Raw genomic sequence first — 21,398 nt, 5'->3', positions numbered from 1 at the left:
CTTTTCTTTCTAGCTGATACCCTTTTCTTTCTAGTTGATACCCTTTCATTCTCATCTACTTTCACGCTATCAGTTATAAACTCTGTGCTGACGACTCCTAAAAACACATTTTTAGGCCGGGCGCAGTGGCTCATGCCTGTACATGGTGAAACCCCGTCTCTACTAACAATACAAAACAATTAAACAGGCATGGTGGCGAGTTCTGTAATCCTAGCTACTTGGGAGGCTGAGGCAGGGGAATTGCTTGAACCAGGGAGGTGGAGGTTTCAGTGAGCCGAGATTGCGCTTCTGCACTCCAGCCTGGGCGACAGAGTGAGACTGTGCCTCAAAAAAAAAAAAAAAATTTCCTTTAAAGGAATTGTATTAAGTTCTTATCAGTGTTGTATTTTTCTTCCTAGATTGTTGTATTTTCTTCTCATATTTTGGATTCTGGATATATTATAATGAGTGACACTTTGACACCGGATGTCATTGGTCGAAGAGTTGAAGTTAATGGAGAACATGCAACAGTACGTTTTGCTGGTGTCGTCCCTCCTGTGGCAGGTAAGTAATTATTGTGTGTCTGTGCGTGTATGTGTGCGTGTGTGTATTTTGCAGCTATTTCTGTGTAAGCTTCTCAATGGCACTTTATATCACAAATTTTGATGAAATTAACACCTAATTTATAGATGCTTCCCATATCCAGTTTTATTTGGGTGACAGTAGCCTGTTGTATCTGTGATTTTGTTTAATTATATGCGATTTAATTATTTAGTGTTGCTATCTTATATGAAATCAACCTTAAAATATCTTCTGAGGAAACTATTATAAACAGCTAAAAGTCTTGAAACCTCATAAACCTCAAGTAATTTTTTTGAAATTTCTTTTGTCATTAATCCATGTGTGTAGGTATCTAATATAGTTTAAATTGATACACATTGCAATTTTTTGTTACCTTTTTTTAAACTTATTTTTTGTATAAATTTACCTATGTTTCTACAGCATTATTTTGCATATTTCTTTTTTTTATTTTGCATATTTCTTAATGATTACATTTAGTGTAGTATATAGTTTGTTTAATTGTTCCTCATTTTTGGATGTTAATTTCTAGTTTTTAGAGTAAATAATAACATAGTAGACTTACTCATAAGTCTTAGACCACAAAAATTTGAGTTTTCTGTGTATTTTGAGACAGAGTTTCGCTCTTGTTGTTCAGGCTGAAGTGCAGTGGTGCGATGTTGGCTTACCACAACCTCCGCCTCCTGGGTTTAAGCGATTCTCCTGCCTCAGTCTCCTGAGTAGCTGGGATTACAGGCATGTGCCACCACACCCAGCTAATTTTGAATTTTTAGTGGAGACAGGGTTTCTCCATGTTGGTCAGGCTGGTCTCGAACTCCTGACCTCAGGTAAATCACCCACCTCAGCCTCCCAAAGTGCTGGGATTACAGGTGTGAGCCACTGTGCCCGGCCAATAAGATGGCTTTCTATGAAGTGGGCAACTGCTGGAACCAAGCTGATATGGGTTTACTAGCTGATTGCAATGTACCCAGGATTAGAATATTTATCCATATTTTTACTTTACCCATCCCTCTTGTTTCTTCTGAGCTGCAGCCAGAGATCACCAGTTGATTCACAGGAATAAACAGGGTTAGCCTAAGTTGAAGAAGCAAACTTTTTTTTTTTTTTTTGAGACGGAGTCTTGCTCTGTTGCCCAGGCTGGAGTGCAGTGGTGCAATCTCAGCTCACTGCAAGCTCCGCCTCCCGGGTTCACGCCATTCTCCCGCCTCAGCCTCCCGAGTAGCTGGGACTACAGGCGCCGCCACCGCGCCCGGCTAGTTTTTTGTATTTTTTAGTAGAGACGGGGTTTCACTGTGTTAGCCAGGATGGTCTCGATCTCCTGACCTCGTGATCCGCCCACCTCAGCCTCCCAAAGTGCTGGGATTACAGGCGTGAGCCACCGCGCCCGGCGCGGAAGAAGCAAACTTAAAAACAACTAATGAGACTAGAATCTGATAACAAATGCTCCATAGTTTTGAAACATAATTTTTCTCTCTAGTTTCCAATTTTTACTAAAGACAAATCATGATAAGACTGATTTGCTTTATTATAGTTGACCTGATTATTTGTATAAAGTGCAGCAAGAATAATTATTTTTCATGTAAGCTGTTTTTAAATTGGCTTTGATGGAACTCTGTCCCATAGAAAGAACCTCAGATAAGACTTTTTTAAAGCTGAGCCCAGCATGAGTTTGTACCATCAAATATCTATGAGTTGAGTAAATTCCTCTCCTCTTGGGCTCCCAAGATAAATTTGGGCTCCTGGGCCTGTGAGAAAGCGACATTTTTTACTTCCCCCAGGTCAGGAAGCCTGTATAGAGACTGTGGAGGCAAGGTTTGAGATGTTTTCCCAAGTGGCTTTTACTAAGGCTTTACAAGTCAAGTTTGTTTCCTTAAAGGAAAGCATGCCATTCCAGTTAAAACCTTGGTAAAATAACCAGGTTTTCCAATTGTGTCCTGTTACAAAAGAAAACAGATTCTTGGCCAGGTGCAGTGGCTCATGCCTGTAATCCCAGCACTTTGGGAGGCGAGGCAGGTGGATCACCCGAGGTCAAGGGTTTGAGACCAGCCTGCCAACATGGTGAAACCCTGTCTCTACTGAAAATACAAACAATTATCCGGGTGTGGTGGTGCATGCCTGTAGTCCCAGCTACTTGGGAGGCTGAGGTAGGTGAATTGCTTGAACCCGGGAGGCGGAGGTTGTAGTGAGCCGAGATTGTGCCACTGCACTCTAGCCTGGAGCAGGACTCCATCTAAAAAAAAAAAAAAAGGGGGGGAAACAGATTCTTACTGCACTTATGCAAATAACTATATTGTCATAAATTAAGAATACTTAAAAATAGTTTGCAAATTCTGGAGGAATCAGGTAGAGGAAACAAATATGCTCCAAATTTACTTTACAAGAATATACTTCACTCAATTTTTATTTTTACTTTTTTTTTTTGAGAAGGAGTTTTGCCCTTGTCACCCAGGCTGGAGTGCAGTGGCGTGATCTTGACTCACTGCAACCTTCGCCTCCTGAGTTCAAACAATTCTCCAGCCTCAGCCTCCTGAGTAGTTGGGTGCCTGTCACTATGCCTGGCTAATTTTTATATTTTTCGTAGAGACTGAGTTTCACCATGTTGTCCAGGCTGGTCTCCAACTCCTGACCTCAGGTGCTCTGCCTGCCTTGGCCTCCCAAAGTGCTGAGATTATAGGCATGAGCCACCATGCCCAGCCTACTCAATTGTTGAAAGCTGGAAATAGCTCAAAAGAAGTTTCCTTGACTTCCAAGTCAGCCAGTCAGTGCTGCAGTCTATTTCCTTTGGGTCAGGGGGTTTCTTCAGTATTGTCCCTTCTGTGGTTCACTAGAAAGATGTTACTGGACCCTACCACTTACCCAAAGTTAGCCTTTGGATCAGGGGTTTGCGCACTATAGTCCCTTCAGTGGTCCCCAGAAAGATGTTATAGGAAAGGGGTCTCAATCCAGACTCCAAGAGAGGGTTCTTGAATCTCGCACAAGAAAGAATTCAGGGTGAGTCCGTAAAGTGAAAACAAGTTTAATAGGAAAGTAAAGAAATAAAAATGACTACTCCAGGGGATTCTGAGGTACAATAAGGTTTGGTGAAAACCACTGAACAAGATACATGTGGTCTCTGCCTTCATGGAGGCTGTGGACGTCTTTAACATATACTTAATCTGGCTAGGGTTTTTTCTTTCCTGGTATTATTATTTGTAAATGGGAAGAGAAAGTAATGTTTAATGAATAATTACTGTATACCAGACACTTGAAAGCATACTCTCAACTTTGAATATTACAATAACAACTTTAAAATATAGATGTTATGATTCCCATGTTTATAGACAAGAAGACCAAGTCTCAGGTCTCAAAACTTTTATGTAGCAGAGTTGGGATTTGAATCTATCCTTCATTGCCCATGCCCTTTCTACTCTGTTACTTTTTTTTTTTTTTGAGATGGAGTCTCACTCTTGTCGCCCAAGCTGGAGTGCAATGGCATGATCTCGGCTCACTGCAACCTCTGCCTCCCAGGTTCAAGTGATTCTCCTGCCTCAGCCTCCCGAGTAGCTGGGATTATAGGCACCCGCCACCATACCCAGCTAATTTTTGTATTTTTATTTTTTTTTTTTTTTTGAGACAGAGTCTCGCTCTGCCGCCCAGGCTGGAGTGCAGTGGCGTGATCTTGGCTCACTGCAAGCTCCGCCTCCCGGGTTCACGCCATTCTCCTGCCTCAGCCTCCTGAGTAGCTGGGACTACAGGCGCCCGCCACCTCGCCCGGCTAGTTTTTTTTTTTGTATTTTTTAGTAGAGACGGGGTTTCACTGTGTCAGCCAGGATGGTCTCGATCTCCTGACCTCGTGATCCGCCCGTCTCGGCCTCCCAAAGTGCTGGGATTACAGGCTTGAGCCACCGCGCCCGGCCAATTTTTGTATTTTTAGTAGAGTCAGGGTTTCACCATATTGGCCAGGCTGGTCTCAAATTCCTAACCTTAGGTGATCTGCCTGCCCCAGCCTCCCAAAGTGCTGGGATTATAGGCATGAGCCACTGCACCTGGCCCTACTCTGTTACTTCTAAAGAATGTGAATATTCTCATGTTCTTGATATATGTTGCTAAATTGTTGTCTGCAAGTCAATCAATGTCCAGTACTTGGAAATTTCCAATGTTCACATTTTCTGGGAAGCAGACTGAGCTAGAGATTTACACTTAGGAAGTTTAGTGTTCAGAAAGTTTATTAGCAAGTACTTTGGGACCAGTACTCATGAAAGAGGAAAGAGAGTAAGCAAGGTTGGGCAGAGGGCTAAGCTGGGCTATGGTGCAGCCTCAACAAATATTTCAGCTGTCCCCTTTGGGTGCTCTGAAGATACAATGGCCTTTCAGAGTCTTTTCTAGTTGAGATGGGGGGCTGGATCATTATATGTTTGTGATGACCTGTCACTGGGTTCTGTTGACCCTAGGAAGGGGGTGTGCCCTTGGGCAAGATGCTTTCTACAGTAGACAATTCCACAAGAAGGCAGACAGTTGAGGGCTATCTGCCAAAAGCCGTTCTTCCAGCTCTTGGGAGAGAAGTCCCAATTCTTGAAGACAGGGTGGCATATCACTAGTACAGTAATATAGATAAAAGTTTTTTAATGATAGTTTAGCAAATATGAAGTGGTACATATTATTTGATTTTTATTTATTCAATTGCCTGTGAATGTGACACTTTCTCCATGCATGTTTTATCAGGTAAGTGCTTTTCTCCCCCTTGAAAATTGTAATTTTGCAGAGAGGGAGCTACTATAAATGTAAGCATTTTTTTTTTTTTTTTTGAGGTGGAGTTTCGTTCTTGTTGCCCAGGCTGGAGTGCAATGGCACGATCTCAGCTCACTGTAACCTCTGCCTCCTGAGTTCAAGGGATTCTCCTGCCCCAGTCTCCCGAGTAATTGGGACTACAGGCACCTGCCACCACACACAGCTATTTTTGCATGTTTTTTTTAGTAGAGACAGGGTTTCACCATGTTGGCCAGGCTGGTCTCAAACACCTGACCTTATAATCCACCCGTCTTGGCCTCCCAAAATGCTGGGATTACAGGTGTGAGCCACCGCACCTGGCTCGCATTTCTTTTAGAGGTCATCTTTTGGGATTGGTACTAAGATGCAGAGAAATCGAACATAGATTTAGTAATAATTTCTGCAGTTACTTCACTGGATGTCGTAGGGCTGTTATGACAACTAAATCAGATGTTTAAAGCACTTAGACGAGTTGATTGTGCTTATTGTTGTAAATAAACATTTAAAAAATTACTTTTAAAAAGAAATGCAGGCTGGGCATGGTGGCTCATGCCTGTAATCCCAGCACTTTGGAAGCCAAGGCTGTAGATCACTTGAAGTCAGGAGTTCGAGACCAGCCTGACCAACATGTTGAAACCCTGTCTCTACTAAAAATGCAAAAAAAATTAGCTGGGTGTTGTGGCGCACTCCTGTAGCCCCAGCTACTTGGGAGGCTGAGACAGCAGAATCGCTTGAACATTGGAGGAGGAAGTTGCACTGAGATGAAATGGCATCACTCCATTCCAGCCTGGGTGACAGAGTAAGACTGTCTCAAAAACAAAACAAAACAAAACAAAACAAAAACAAAAAACCGGAAAGAAATGCAGTATGTACTAATGTTTTGCAAATGGCTTCTTGTAACTGGAGATATGATTTCCTGTGATAGCATCATACAAACATTTAAAAAGTGTTATATCTTAAACAGTGTAGGCGGAATAAAGATGATACACTGTGGTGGGCAGAATAATAGCCTCCCAACGATATCCCCAGAACCTCTGATTTTCTTAGGTTACATGGCAAAGGGGAATTAGAATTATAGATGGAATTAAGGTTGCTAATCAGCTGATTTTAAGATTGGTAGAGTATCCTGGTTTATCCAGTTGGGCTCAATGTAATCACAAGAATCATTAGAAGTAGAAGCTAGGCCAGGTGCAGTGGCTCACACCTGTAGTCCCAGCACTTTGGGAGGCCGAGGCGGGTGGATCACCTGAGGTCGGGGGTTCAAGACCAGCCTGACCAACATGGTGAAACCCATCTCTATTAATAATACAAAAATTAGTCAGACATGGTGGCGCATGCCTGTAATCCCAGCTACTTGGGAGGCTGAGGCAGGAGAATTGCTTGAACCTGGGAGACAGAGGTTACAGTGAGCTGAGATTGTGCTGTTGCACTCCAGCCTGGGTGACAAGAACAAAACGTCTCAAAAAAAAAAAATAAAAAATAAAAAAATAAAAAAGAGGTAGAAGCTAGAGGTAGAAGAGGCAGTGTCAGTGTGATGTGAGAATGTTTCAGCTGGCCATTGTTGATTTTGAAGATGGGAGAGGGTCATGAGCTAAGGAGTGTGCAGCCTCAGCCTCTAGAAGCTGGAAAAGCTTTCCTCATATGATAAGGAAGCTATGATGTAAAGGTTCATCTTAGATTTCTTGCTGTTTTCTTTCTTTTTTTGCTGGCAAATATTCAGGGGCCACAGTATGGGCTGCAGGGGTGCTCATTGCTACTGGGTCGGTCCTTGTTTCTGGGCCTTTTTAATGGACAGAGCTGTATCTGTTGGATTAATTCCTACAAGTAGAATAGATTTAAGGAAAATATGAGTATTTTTTATATCATTATTAGAAAATACAAAAAAGAAAAGGTTTCAAATGTATAGAAAGTAGAGAGAATAAGCCAGGCGTGGTGACTCATGCCTGTAATCCCAGCACTTTGGGAGGCAGGTGGATCACTTGGTCAAGAGTTCGAGACCAGCCTGGGCAACATGGCAAAACCCTGTCTCTACTAAAAGTACAGAAAAATTAGCTGGGTGTGGTGGTGGGTGCCTGTAATCCCAGCTACTTGGGAGGCTGAGGCAAGATAATTGATGAAACCCAGGACGTGGAGGTTGCAGTGAGCCGAGATTGCACCACTGCACCCTAGCCAGGGCCACAGAGACAGACTCTATCTCAAAAAAAAAAAAGAAAAAAAAAAGTATAGACAAAGAAAGTAGAAAGAATAGTATAATGGACACCTGTATATGCCTGTTGTGTCAATTTAACGATTGTTAACATGTTGCCATATTTACTTCATTTCCTTTTTTTTTTTTTTTTGACATGGAGCCTCATTCTGTCATCCAGGCTGGAGTGCAGTGGTATGATCTCCCCTCACTGCAACTGCTGCTTCCCTGGTTCAAGCGCGTCTCCTGCCTCAGCCTCCCAAGTAGCTGGGATTACAGGCATGTGCCACTATGCCCAGCTAATTTTTGTATTTTTAGTAGAGATGGGGTTTCCCCATGTTGGCCAGGCTGGTCTCGAACTCCTGACCTCGTGATCCACCCACCTCACCCTCCCAAAGCGCTGGGATTACAGACGTGAGCCACTGTGCCCGGCCCATCTCTTATTTTTTGCTTAAGCATTTTAAATTATATACAGAGTAGCATTTCATTCCTAAATACTTTACAGTGCAATTCTAAAAAAAAATAGATTTTTTACAAAACTGTACAGTTTAAATTGTGATTCATAGGCTGAGTGTGGTGGCTCATGCCTGTAATCACAGCACTTTGGGAGACTGAAGAGGGAGGATTGCTTGAGCTCAGGAGTTTGAGACCAGCCTGGGTAACATAACAAGATCCGTCTCCAGCATCAATCAATCAGTCAATCAGCCTGGCATGGTGGCATGTGCCTGTAGCCCCAGCTACTTGGGAAGCTGAAATGGGCGGATTGCTTGAGCCCAGGAGGTCGAGTCTGCAGTGAACCGTGATCATGCCACTGCACTCCAGCCTGGGTGACAGAGCAAGGCTCTGTTTCAAAAAAAAAAAGAAAGTTGGGATTCATACTGTCAAATTGGTGAACAGATTTTTTTTTTTTTTTTTTTTTTTGAGATGGAGTCTTGCTCTCATCGCCCAGGCTGGAGTGCAGTGGTGGGATCTTGGCTCACTGCAACCTCTGCCTCCCAGGTTTAAGAGATTCTCCTGCATCAGCCTCCCGAGTAGCGAGGATTACAGGCACCCCCCTCCACGCCCAGCTAATTTTTGTATTATTAGTAGAGACAGGGTTTCACCATGTTGGTCAGGGTGGTCTCGAACTCCTGACCTCAGATGATCCGCCCACCTCAGCCTCCCAAAGTGCTGGGATTATAGGCGTGAGCCACCTCACCTGGCCCAGAATTGTTTTAAATCAGTAAGTCCAGATTATTGAAAAACTTGATTCTATTTCACATCTTGGTTTAATCCTTTAGTCCAAAGTGGTATCTATTCTTTAAGATTTTAAGGTAGGGTAGTCACATGCTCTTTTCATCTGCTGTCTCTTTTAACAAAATTATTTGCCAGACATGGTGACTCAGGCTTATAGTCCCAGCTACTGGGAAGCTGAGGTGGGAGGATTGCTTGAGCCCATAAATTCACGGCTGCTATGAGCTATATAATCCAGCCTGGGCAACAGAGTGAGATGCTGTCTCTAAAAAAATTAATTAAAAAAAATCTGCATTAGCTTTTTTCTTGATTAATTTTAGACATGAGTTTCTTAGCTTCCCATATAGAGAAAAATCTAATTTTTTTTTTTTTTTTTTTTTTTTTTTTTTGAGACGGAGTCTCACTGTGTCTCCCAGGCTGGAGTGCAGTGGCGTGATCTCGGCTCACTGCAAGCTCCGCCTCCCGGGTTCACGCCATTCTCCCGCCTCAGCCTCCCAAGTAGCTGAGACTACAGGCGCCCGCCACCACGCCCGGCTAGTTTTTTGTATTTTTAGTAGAGACGGGGTTTCACCATGTTAGCCAGGATAGTCTCGATCTCCTGACCTCGTGATGCCTCCCAAAGTGCTGGGATTACAGGCTTGAGCCACCGCGCCCGGCCGAAAAATCTAATTTTTTTTTTTTTTTTTTTTTTTTTTTTGAGACGGAGTCTCGCTGTGTCGCCCAGGCTGGAGTGCAGTGGCCGGATCTCAGCTCACTGCAAGCTCTGCCTCCCGGGTTTTTACGCCATTCTCCTGCCTCAGCCTCCCGAGTAGCCGGGACTACAGGCGCCCGCCACCTCGCCCGGCTAGTTTTTTGTATTTTTTAGTAGAGACGGGGTTTCACCGTGTTAGCCAGGATGGTCTCGAACTCCTGACCTCGTGATCCGCCCGTCTCGGCCTCCCAAAGTGCTGGGATTACAGGCTTGAGCCACCGCGCCCGGCCGAAAAATCTAATTTTTATCCCACCATTTCCTGTGGTTACACTTTTTCACCAAAATGAAATGTTGTTTATTTATAAAGACTTCTGTAGCATTTATTTACCTACTTTTGGCTTTTCACATTATTTATATACTGAGTTTTAATGCTAGAGATATTTTAAAAAATAGTATTTAATGGTTGGGCATGGTGGCTCATGCCTGTAATCCCAGCACTTTGGGAGGCCGAGGTGGGTGGATCATGAGGTCAGGAGATCGAGACCTTCCTGGCTAACACAGTGAAACCCCGTCTCTACTAAAAATACAAAAAATTAGCCGGGCATGGTGGCATGTGCCTGTAGTCCCAGCTACTTGGGAGGCTGAGACAGGAAAATCGCTTGAACCCAGGAGGCGGAGGTTGCAGTGAGCCGAGATTGCATCATTGCTCCAGCCTGGGTGACAGAGTGAGACTCTGTCTCCAAAAAAAAAAAAAAAATAGTATTTATTGATTATATCTTATTATTGTTGTTTGATTACTGTTCTTGTTCCAGAGTTTTAATTTTTTTTTCATTTCCTGTATTGAAATAATAATACCTAGAGAATAGAGTTGACACAGGTAGTCTGGTAGCAAATCTCTTCATAAAGTATTTACAGCAGTGCTGTTCTTTTAGCAGTTGTATACACCTTTCAGAAGAATCATGCTTTTATCCTCCTGCAGAGCAAATAGATATATATGTATTTTAATATGGTAATGACATGATATGGATGAAGGAAACAGCTAAACTTACTGACTGTTGCCTAGGGGAACATCTAAACATTGTATCAAACCAAAGTTCCTGTCTTTGACATATACACCATGGTATTTAGGTGAAAATTGTAGTGGAATTAAGTAGGTAATTAAGTTATTTATTTCATTTAGTGATTTCAGGGTGCATGTTATAGCTTACTTACTACTAGGATGCAGCCCTACTTAAAATTTGTAACGAATTTTATTATAGGCATTTGAAAATTTCTTTTTTTTCTTTTCTTTCTTTCTTTCTTTTTTTTTTGAAACAGGTTCTCACTCTGTTGCCCAGGCTGGAGTTCAGTAGTGCTGTCATAGCTCACTGTAACTATAGCCTCTGTACCTGGGCTCAAATGATTCTCTCACCTTAGCCTCCCAAGTTGCTGGGACTACAGGTGTGCACTACCATGCCTGGCTAATTTTTTTGTATTTTTTAGAGAGCGGATTTTGCCAGACTGGTTTTTGGCTCCTGGGCTCAAGCAATCTGCCTGCCTAGGCCTCCCAAAGTGCTGGGATTACAGGCGTGAACCACTGCATCTAGCCCTTATTTTTTAAGACAGAGTCTTTTTCTGTAGCCCAGGCTGGAGTGCAGTGGCACGATCATAGCTCACTGCAGCTTCAACCTATGGGGCCGAAGTGATCGTCACACCTCAGTCTCCTGAGTAGTTGGGACTACAGGCACTAGCCACCATACCTTGCTAATTTTTTTTTTTTTTTTTTTTTGAGACGAAGTCTCGTTTTGTCGCCCAGGCTGGAGTGTAGTGGCACGATCTCCGCTCACTGCAAGCTCCGCCTCCCGGGTTCACGCCATTCACCTGCTTCAGCCTCCCGAGTAGCTGGGACTACAGGCGCGCACCACCATGCCCGGCTAATTTTTTGTATTTTTAGTAGAGACGGGGTTTCACTGTGTTAGCCAGGATGGTCTCGATCTCATGACCTCGTGATCCACCTGCCTCGGCCTCCCAAAGTGCTGGGATTACAGGCGTGAGCCACTGCGCCCGGCCACCTTGCTAATTTTTTGTTGAGACAAGGTCTTCCTATGGCGCCCAGACTGGACTTGAACTCCTGGGCTCAAGTGATCCTCCTGCCTTGGCCTCTGAAAGTGCTGGGATCAGAAGCGTGAGCCACAGTTCCAGGCCAGCTTATATATTTGTAATGCTGATTACTATTCCATTGTCTGGATGTACCATGGTTTATTCTTCACCTACTAAAGGATATTTTGTTTTCTAGTTTGGGGAATTGTGAGTAAAGTTGCTTTAAACATTTGTGTGCAGGTTTTTGTGTGGGCATATATTTTCAACTCATTTAGGTAAATACCAAGGAGGATGATTTCTGGATTGTTGGATTCTTTTAATTTTTGTGGGTACATAGTAGGTGCATTTATTTTTTATTTTTTGAGGCAGAGTTTTGCTCCTGTTGCCCAGGCTGGAGTGCAGTGGCACAATCTCAGCTCACTGCAACCTCCGCCTCTCAGGTTCAAGGGATTCTCCTGCCTCAGCTTCCCGAGTACCTGGGATCACAGGCATGTGCCACCATATCCGGCTAATTTTTGTATTTTTAGTAGAGACGGGGTTTCTCCATGTTCATCAGGCTGGTCTCAAACTTGCGACCTGGGGTGATCCGCCCGCCTCGGCCTCCCAAAGTGCTGGGATTACAGGCGTGAGCCACTGCGCCTGGCAGGTGTATTTATTTATAGGGTACATGAGATGTTTTGATACAGGCATACAATATATAATAATCACATCTGGGTAAATGAGGTATCCATCACCATTTATTCTGTCTTTGTGTTACAAACAGCCCAATTATACCCTTTTAGTTATATAAAGATGTACAATAAATTATTGTTGACTGTAGTCACCCTATCATGCTATCAAACACTAGATCTTATTCATGCTATCTGTATTCTTGTACCCATTAACCATTCCCACTCCCTTCCCCTGCCCAGCCTCCCAGCCTTTAGTAACCATCATTCTACTTCTTCTTTCTCTCTTTTTTTTTTTTTTTAAAATGGAGCGTCGCTCTGTTGCCCAGGTTGGAGTGCAGTGGTGCCATCTTGGCTTATAGCAACCTCCGCCTCCTGGGTTCAAGTGATTCTCCTGCCTCAGCCTCCCAAGTAGCTGGGATTACAGGTGTGCACCACCACGTCTGGCTAAATTTTGTATTTTTAATGGAGACGGGGATTTGCCATGTTGGCCAGGCTGCTCTTGAACTCCTGACCTCAGGTGATCCGCTTGCTGCAGCCTCCCAAAGCGCTGAGATTACAGGCGTGAACCACCTTGCCCAGCCCCATTCTACTCTCTATCTCCATGAGTTCAATTGTTTTCATTTTTTTAACTCCTGCAAATAAGTGAGAACATGTGAGGTTTGTCTTTCTGTGCTTGCCTTATTTCACTTAACAGAATGACCTCCATTTCCACCCATGTTGTTGCAAACGACAGGATCTCAGTCTTTTTTAAGGCTGAATAGTATTTTCTTGTGTATGTGTTTATTTTCTTTATCCATTCATCTGTTGATGGACACTTAGGTTGATTCCAAACCTTGGCTATTCAGAATAGTGCTGCAGTAAACACAGGAGTGCAGATGTCTCTTCTATATAGTGTTTTTCTTTCTTTTGGATATATAACTAGCAGTAGGATTGCTGGAACATATGGCAGTTCTATTTTTAGTTTTTTGAGGATTCTCCAAACTGCTCTCCATGGTGGTTGTACTAATTTACATTCCCACCAGCAGTGTGTGAGGGTTCCCTTTCCTCTAGCATTTGTTATATAGCCTCTCTTTTGGATAAAAGCCCTTTTAACTGGGGTGATGTGATACCTCATTGTAGTTTTGATTTGCATTTATCTGATGATGAGTGATGTTGAGTACCTTTTCATATACCTGCTTGCCATTTGTATGCCTTCCTTTGAGAAATGTCTATTCAGATCTTTTGCCCATTTCTTAATCGGATTATTAGATGTTTTTTCTATTGAATTGTTTGAGCTCCTTATTATATTCTGGTTATTAATCCCTAATTAGATGAGTAGTTTGTAAATATTTTCTCCCATTCTATGAGTTGTCTCTTCACTTTGTTGATTGTTTATTTTCTTTTGAGACAGTCTCGCTCTGTCTCCAGGCTGGAGTGCAATAGCCGCCATCTTGGCTCACTGCAACCTCCACCTCCCCCGCTCAAGGGATTCTTTTGCTTTAGCCTTCCGAGTAGCTGGGACTACAGGCGTGCGCCCCCACGCGCAGCTAATTTTTGTATTTTTAGTGGAGACGGGGTTTCACCACGTTGGCCAGGATGGTCTCAATCTCTTTTTTTTTTTTTTTTTTTTGAGACGAAGTCTTGCTCCGTGGCCCAGGCTGGAGTGCAGTGGCGCCATCTCGGCTCACTGCAAGCTCCGCCTCCCGGGTCCACACCATTCTCCTGCTTCAGCCTCCTGTGCAGTTGGGATTACAGGCACCCGCCACCACGTCCGGCTAATTTTTTATATTTTTTAGTGGAGACGGGTTTTCACCGTGGTGCTAGCCAGGATGGTCTCGATCTCCTGATCTCGTGATCCGCCCGCCTCGGCCTTCCAGAATGCTGGGATTACAGGCGTGAGTCACCGCGCCTGGCACTTTGATTGTTTCTTTCGCTATGCAGAAACTTTGTAATGGATTAATTATTTTTAATTCTTGTGATGTCAGTGAAGTTGGGACTGATTATGATGGTTTTTCATGTGGCTTGAGTCCATGGAGAATAGGAAAAAAATTAGGCCGACCAGAGTAATCAGGTTTGTGTGACAGCTTTATCTATCATTGTAAATTAATAAACCTGTGTGCTAGTGTCTGGTTCAGTCTTTTGTGCATTTGGAATTTTTAAAGTGAGGCTATCAGGGTTTGTTCACCCTGGATGTAGAAAGCAAAAATCTGGATCTTACACATTCCTGGGATCTGACTAGTGAGGTAGGTAGGCCTGCCCTTATACCACTTCTGTCCACTCTCTTATTCATACTGGTTTCTGTACTTGCTCCTCTGTCATTAATGTACTGGCCCCTGGGCAAAAGCTTGCTAAACCATAGATGTTCTTCGTCAGACTTGAATGCTGACAGTTGAATGCTGGCTTTGCTCTTTCCGTCTGCTTTAGCTTGAAAAATGACTTGTGCTTTGCAGTGTGAGAGAATGGTCTTACTTTGTGCATTCTTTGTAGCATCCATCAGTTCAACCCATTCTGATAGTTTCTATGATGATAACATTAATTGTACTTCTTTTTTTTTTCCTTTTGAGATGGAGTTTTGCTCTTGTCGCCCAGACTGGAGTACAATGGCGCGATCTTGGCTCACTGCAACCTACACCTGCTGGGTTCCAGCAATTCTCCTACCTCAGCCTCAGCCTCCCGAGTAGCTGGGATTACAGGCACCCACCACCACGCCCGGCTAATTTTTCTATTTTTAGTAGAGACGGGGTTTCGCCATGTTGGTCAGGCTGGTCTCGAACTCCTGACCTCAGGTGATCCACCCGACTTGGCCTCCCTAAGTGCTGGGACTATAGGTGTGAGCTGCTGTGCCCGGGTATTGGAAAATGTTTTCTTTTAATGAGTGCATTTATACCATTTATGTTTTACTTAATTATTGATAATTTGGGTTTATATCTCTCATCTTACTACTTTTTGTTTGTTTTGCTGATGTTCTGTTCCTTGTTTTCTTTTTTTACCTTCATTGGATGACGATGATTATTGTTTTTTTTTGTTTTGTTTTGTTTTTTGTTTTGAGACAGCGTCTTATTACATTGCCCAGGCTGGAGTGCAGTAGTGCTATCTGCAACTTCCGCCTTCTGGGTTGAAGTGGTCCTCCCACCTCAGCCTTCCAAGTAGCTGGAACTACAGGTGCGCACCACCACACCAGGCTTGTTTTTGTAGTTTTTGTAGAGACGTAGTTTCACTGTGTTACCTAGGCTGATCTCGAACTCCTGAGCTCGAACAGTCAGCCAGCCTCGGCTTCCCAAAGTGCTGGGATCACAGGCGTGAGCTCCAGTGCCCAGCCACTATTTCTTTTCTTTTTTTGTTTTTTGAGACAGAGTCTCCCCCTGTCACTCAGGCTGGAGTGCAGTGGCTCAACCTTGGCTCACTGCAACCTCCACACCCCAGGCTCAAACAATCCTCCCGCCTCAGCCTTCTGGGTAGCTGGGATCACAGGCATGCACCACCATGCCCAGCTATTTTTTTGTATTTTTAGTAGAGACAGGGTTTTGCCATGTTGCCTAGGCTGGTCTCGAACCCCTAAGCTCAAGCAATCCACCCGCCTTCACCTCCCAAAGTGCTGGGATTACAGGCATGAACAACCAAGCCTAGAGATGATGATGATGATGATTATTATTTTTTTAATTAATTTATTTATTTTTTTGAGACGGAGTCTCGCTCTGTAGCCCAGGCTGGAGTGCAGTGGCCGGATCTCAGCTCACTGCAAGCTCCGCCTCCCGGGTTCACGCCATTCTCCGGCCTCAGCCTCCCGAGTAGCTGGGACTACAGGCGCTGCCACCTCGCCCGGCTATTTTTTGTATTTCTTAGTAGAGACGGGGTTTCACCGTGTTAGCCAGGATGGTCTCGATCTCCTGACCTCGTGATCCGCCCATCTCGGCCTCCCAAAGTGCTGGGATTACAGGCTTGAGCCACCGCGCCCGGCCGAGATGATTATTTTTATCTGATGTTTCTTCTGTATTAGTTTGGTAGTTGTGGTGGTATGATATATATTGGTTTTTGTTCTTGGTTCCTGGTTCTTAGCTCCCATACCTCTTGTTACAGTCTTTTGTTATAATGTTGGTGTGTCTGGCCTCAGGCAACAGGATCTCTTTCCTGCCCTCCATTCTCCTGCCCCAAGGCAGATCTCTAATCATCTTCACCATTCCGATTGTGGGTCATAAGTCCCTCCTGGAGAGGCTCTCACCCCCCTACACTAGAGGCAGGAATGCTGATGTCTTTGAACTTCTAGATAGCTGAATCTGTGAAGGTTCTTGCATCCATGGAGGGCTTGGAGGCTCCACAGCCCTTCCTCCGTACCTTGCCGTAGCGCACCTCTTCATCTAGATTCTTTGCAATATTTTTTATAATAAACCTGTAAATGTAAATAAGTGTTTTCATGAGTTCTGTGAGCCACTCCAGGAAATTAATCAAATATAAAGAGGGGGTTGTTGGAACCCCAGCTGTTTGAAGCTGGTCAGTCAAAAGTTCCAGATGCCCAGACTGGTGGCTGGGGGTCTGACACTATGTCCAGTCAGATAGTGTCAGAATTGAATCGGTGGACACCCAGGTGGCATCCACTGCTTGGTGTGTGGGGAAAACCCCCACACATTCGGTCACAGAAGTCATCTTCTGTGTTGATTGTTGTAGTGTGAGAAGTGGTGTAGCAGAGGAAAGACATGGTTTGGAGAGAGTTTTAATTTACACAGTAGTTATTCATTTTTTATTTTTCCTTACACAGCAGTTAATTTTTTATTATTTTGAGGTAAGTCTAGAGATTAAAATATGTATCTGTGATTTACAGAAATCTAGTCTAATAATTATACCTCCTTTTGGACCCATGAAAAACCTTAGAACACGCCATTTATCACCTTCCTAACTCATGTGTGACATTTTAACCAATGTTTATTTTAAACCCAAAGAACTGATATTATTACTTTATGTTGTCTATATTAATTTAACTTTACCCATGTATTTACCCTTTTCTTGCCTTTTGTCTCCCCACCCTCTGTATCTTTAGGCTTCTATCCAGGATCATTTTCTTTTTCCTTGAAGACTACCTTTTTTGGGTTTTTCTTTGCTGAAATTGAAGGAAAACATTATTTTTCCTTTGTTTTTGGATTTTTTTTTTTTTTTTTTTGAGATGGAATTTTGCTCTTGTTGCCCAGGCTGGAGTGCAGTGGCACGATCTCGGCTCACTGCAACCTCTGCCTACCGGGTTCAAGCGTTTCTCCTGCCTCAGACTCCCGAGTAGCTGGGATTACTGTCAAGCGTCACCACGCCCGGCTAATTTTGTATTTTTAGTAGAGACGAGGTTTCTTCATGTTGGTCAGGCCAGTCTCGAATTCCTGACCTCAGGTGATCCACCTACTTTGGCCTTGCAAAGTGCTGGGATTACAGGTGTGAGCCACTGTGCCTGGGCTTTTTTTTTTTTTTTTGAAATTTTTATTGTAGCTACATACATAACATAAAGTTTGCCATTTTAACCACTTTTTAATTTAACATTTTAAATTGTGGTAAAATATATGTAACATAAAATTTACCATCTGAACCAGTTTTGAATGTACAGTTTAGTAGTAAATACCCTAGGTGTCTCATGTAAGTGGAATATGGTGTTTGTCCTTTTGTGGTGGCTTATTTCTCTTAGTGTCATGTCCTCGAGGGTCAATCTTGTTTAGTGTGCTCAATAAATTTTAGCCATTCTTGTTTTCTGGAGAGGTGGTTTTTGTTGGCTTTTTCACCCAGACATGCTATGGCATTTGCTGATTGAAGTCCTGAGTGTAAGGCTAACTTGGCCATTCCCTCCTCCCCAAGTGGTATCTGTGTGATGTGGTTTCCACTGCAAATTGGTATTTGCTTGCAGAAAAATGGAGCGTTGCCTGTATCATCATCTGTTACTCATTTGGTTTTTCTTGTTCTGCTAGGACCCTGGTTAGGAGTAGAATGGGACAATCCCGAGAGAGGAAAGCATGATGGGAGCCACGAAGGGACTGTGTATTTTAAATGCAGGTAACTTTTCATTATGAATCAGCATGGTCATTTAGTCAAGATTATATTTAATACTTGAATAAGGAGGGATGGAGAGGAAGAAACGTTTGGCTCATGGAGTAGTTATATTATGGAATTTGTTGTATTCCAAAAAGGCAGTTAACTTTATTTGTGGCTTAATTGCTGCTGTTTGTAGAATTTTTCCCTTTTTAAAAAAAATTCTGACTCTTGACCTTATGTGTGGCGTTGCTTTCTACGTCCTTTGTGTGTGTGTGTGTGTGTGTGTGTGTGTGTGTGTGTGTGTGTGTGAGACAGTCCTTTAAATTGGATGAATGTAAACCTTTCTGGCTCATTATCAATTTATAATCCAATGAGTAAATAATAGAAAAGAGAAACAGCCTAGATATCCAGTAAGAAGGAATTGATTACCCAAAATATAGAACATCTAAATAGTGAAATGCTGAGCCACCATTAAAAAAATTTCTTATGATAGGAAGAGTTACATGTCACCATGTCACATTGCACTTCTTTTTCTTTTTTTTTTTTTTGAGAGGGAGTCTCACTGTGTCACCCAGGCTGGAGTGCAGAGGTGCAATCTCGGCTCACTGCAAGCTCCGCCTCCCAGATTCATGCCATTCTCTGGCCTCAGCCTCCCGAGTAGCTGGGACTACAGATGCCCACCACCACGCCCGGCTAATTTTTTGTATTTTTAGTAGAGACAGGGTTTCACCATGTTAGCCACGATGGTCTTGATCTCCTGACCTCGTGATCCACCCACCTTGGCCTCCCAAAATGCTGGGATTACAGGCGTGAGCCACCGCGCCCAGCCTCTTTTTTTTTGTTGTTTTTTGTTTTTTTGTTTTTTTGTTTTGTTTTGTTTTGTTTTGTTTTGTTTTTGAGACGGAGTCTCGCTTTGTCACCCAGGCTGGAGTGCAGTGGCCGGATCTCAGCTCACTGCAAGCTCTGCCTCCCGGGTTTGCGCCATTCTCCTGCCTCAGCCTCCCGAGTAGCTGGGACTACAGGCACCCGCCACCTCGCCCGGCTAGTTTTTTGTATTTTTTTTTAGTAGAGATGGGGTTTCACCGTGTTAGCCAGGATGGTCTCGATCTCCTAACCTCGTGATCCGCCCGTCTCGGCTTTTTTTTGTTTTTTTTTTTTTTTGAGATGGAGTCTTGCTCTGTCCCCCAGCTGGAATGCAGTGGCATAATCTCGGCTCACTGCAACCTCTGCCTCCCAGGTACAAGTGATTCTCCTGCCTCAGCCTCCCGAGTAGCTGGAATTATAGGTGCCCACCACCATGCCCGGCTAATTTCTATACTTTTAGTAGAGACGAGGTTTCACCATATTGCCAGGCTGGTCTTGAACTCCTGACCTTGTGATCCGCCTGCTTTGGCCTCCCAAAGTGCCAGGATTACACGCCTAGCCCATCACATTGCATTTCTATTAATATTTTTGATTACCTGATGTCAGAAAAACTGCATGAAGCTCTGAAAAGGGTGCTGAGAGCCTTCAGGCAGAGCCTGTCTTCTGAATTTTTGTTGTTGTTGTTGATGTTTATTAGTTTTCAATTTCTCAAAAGGATCTTTCCCTAGTAAGCTGTTTTTCCTTAAGTGTGGTACAGTGAACACAATACTGCCCTAGAAATCAGGAGGCCTCTAGTCTATTTTTAACAATCTTTATTGTTTGTTTGTTTGGTTTATTTATTTTTTGAGACATTGTCTCGCCCAGACTGGAATGCAGTGGCATGATCATGGCTCACTGTCACCCTGAACTCCTGGGCTCAAGTGATCTTTCTGCCTCAGCCTCCTGAGTAGCTGGGACTACAAGCACGCACCAGCACACCCAATTAATTAAAAAAACAAAACAAAACAAAAAATTATCGAGATGAAGTTTTTCTGTGTTGCCCAGGCTGGTCTCAAGCTCCTGGCCTCAAACGATCCTCCCACCTCCGTCTCAAAGATTACAGGTGCGAGCCACTGCACCAGCCCGCTTTTAACAGTCTTTATGGTCACGAACAAGACAAGTTTACTAACCTTTAAAATGAAGGTCAGAATTAGATAACCACACAGCGTATCTCCTGGTCCACTATTCCATAATTTTAGAAAGTCAGGATGTTCTTAAAAGGCCAACTCTGCTTGTAGACTTGCCATCTCTGAATTTGTTCAGAGCTGTTCAGGTTATGTGTTTTGGGAGAAATATTTTAGCCAGGCCCACGGATTCCTTAGGTACCTGGACCATGACCTTACAAACCCTCCTGTGAAAGGACCGTTTTTTTTTTTGTTTTGTTTTGTTTTGTTTTTGAGATATAGTCTTGCTCTGTTGCCAAGGCTGGAGTGCAGTGGCATGATCTTGGCTCACTGCAACCTCCACCTCCCTGGTTCAAGCAATTCCCCTGCCTCAGCGTCCTGAGTAGCTGGGATTTGCTACCACGTCTGGCTAATTTTTTTGTATTTTTAGTAGAAACGGGGATTTCAGCAGGTTGGCCAGACTGTTCTCGAACTCCTGACCTCAGGCAATCCACTGGCCTCGGCCTCCCAAAGTGCTGGGATTACAGGTGTGAGCCACCACCCCCTGCAAAAGGACTTTTTATTTGGAACTTACCCCAGCCTACTTCCTTCTTCTAAAAGCTTGCCCAAATTGTTCATAATTTTATGGTCTTTAATGGTCTCTGAATACAGTGATATTTTCAAAGTCTTGGTTACCCTGAGCAGAAAAATCCAGAATTGCTTCAAGTCCTGGGTGATGCAGGATTTGTCCTGAAATGCTGATGGGGGGCCTTGGTTCAGGGACATTGACTCAGTATAGTCATGCATTGCTTAATGAAGGGGATGCGTTCTGAGAAATGCCTGTTAGGTAGTTTCGTCATTGTGTGAACATCATAGTGTATTTACACAAACCTAGATGGTGTAGCCTACTACACACCTAGGCTACTGTATGGCATGGCCTATTGCTTTTAGGCTGTAACCTGTACAACATGTTACTCTGCTGAATACTGTAGGCAATTGTAACATAATGGTAAGTATTTACCTAAACATAGAAAAGGTACAGTAAAAATACAAAATTGGCCGGGTGCATTGGCTCACGCCTGTAATTCCAGCGCTTTGGGAGGCCAAGGCAGGTGGATCACGAGGTCAGGAGTTCAAGACCAGCCTGACCAATATGATGAAACCCCGTCTCTACTGAAAATATAAAAATTAACAAGGCGTGGTGGCGGGCGCCTGTAGTCCCAGCTACTCGGGTGACTGAGGCAGGAGAA

The 21,398-nt window shown here is 43.6% G+C and overlaps 1 protein-coding gene across 3 annotated transcripts in view; it reads left to right on the top strand.

Moving 5' to 3' along the window:
- Positions 1–398: 398 nt before the first annotated feature.
- Positions 399–21,398, top strand: part of LOC105474604 (tubulin folding cofactor E) — a 69,363-nt gene continuing 48,363 nt past the window's right edge. For all 3 annotated transcript variants that reach the window (XM_011729402.3, XM_011729401.3, XM_011729404.3), the window contains exons 1-2: positions 399–543; positions 18,079–18,163. In XM_011729402.3, the coding sequence (XP_011727704.1) occupies positions 444–543; positions 18,079–18,163 (185 nt within the window). In that variant the 5' untranslated portion in view covers positions 399–443. The remainder of the gene's footprint in view (positions 544–18,078; positions 18,164–21,398) is intronic.

This window comes from Macaca nemestrina, chromosome 1, assembly GCF_043159975.1.
Source record: "Macaca nemestrina isolate mMacNem1 chromosome 1, mMacNem.hap1, whole genome shotgun sequence".
NCBI classification, from domain to species: Eukaryota; Metazoa; Chordata; class Mammalia; order Primates; family Cercopithecidae; genus Macaca; species Macaca nemestrina.
This window is presented reverse-complemented; position numbering and strand designations above follow the sequence as displayed.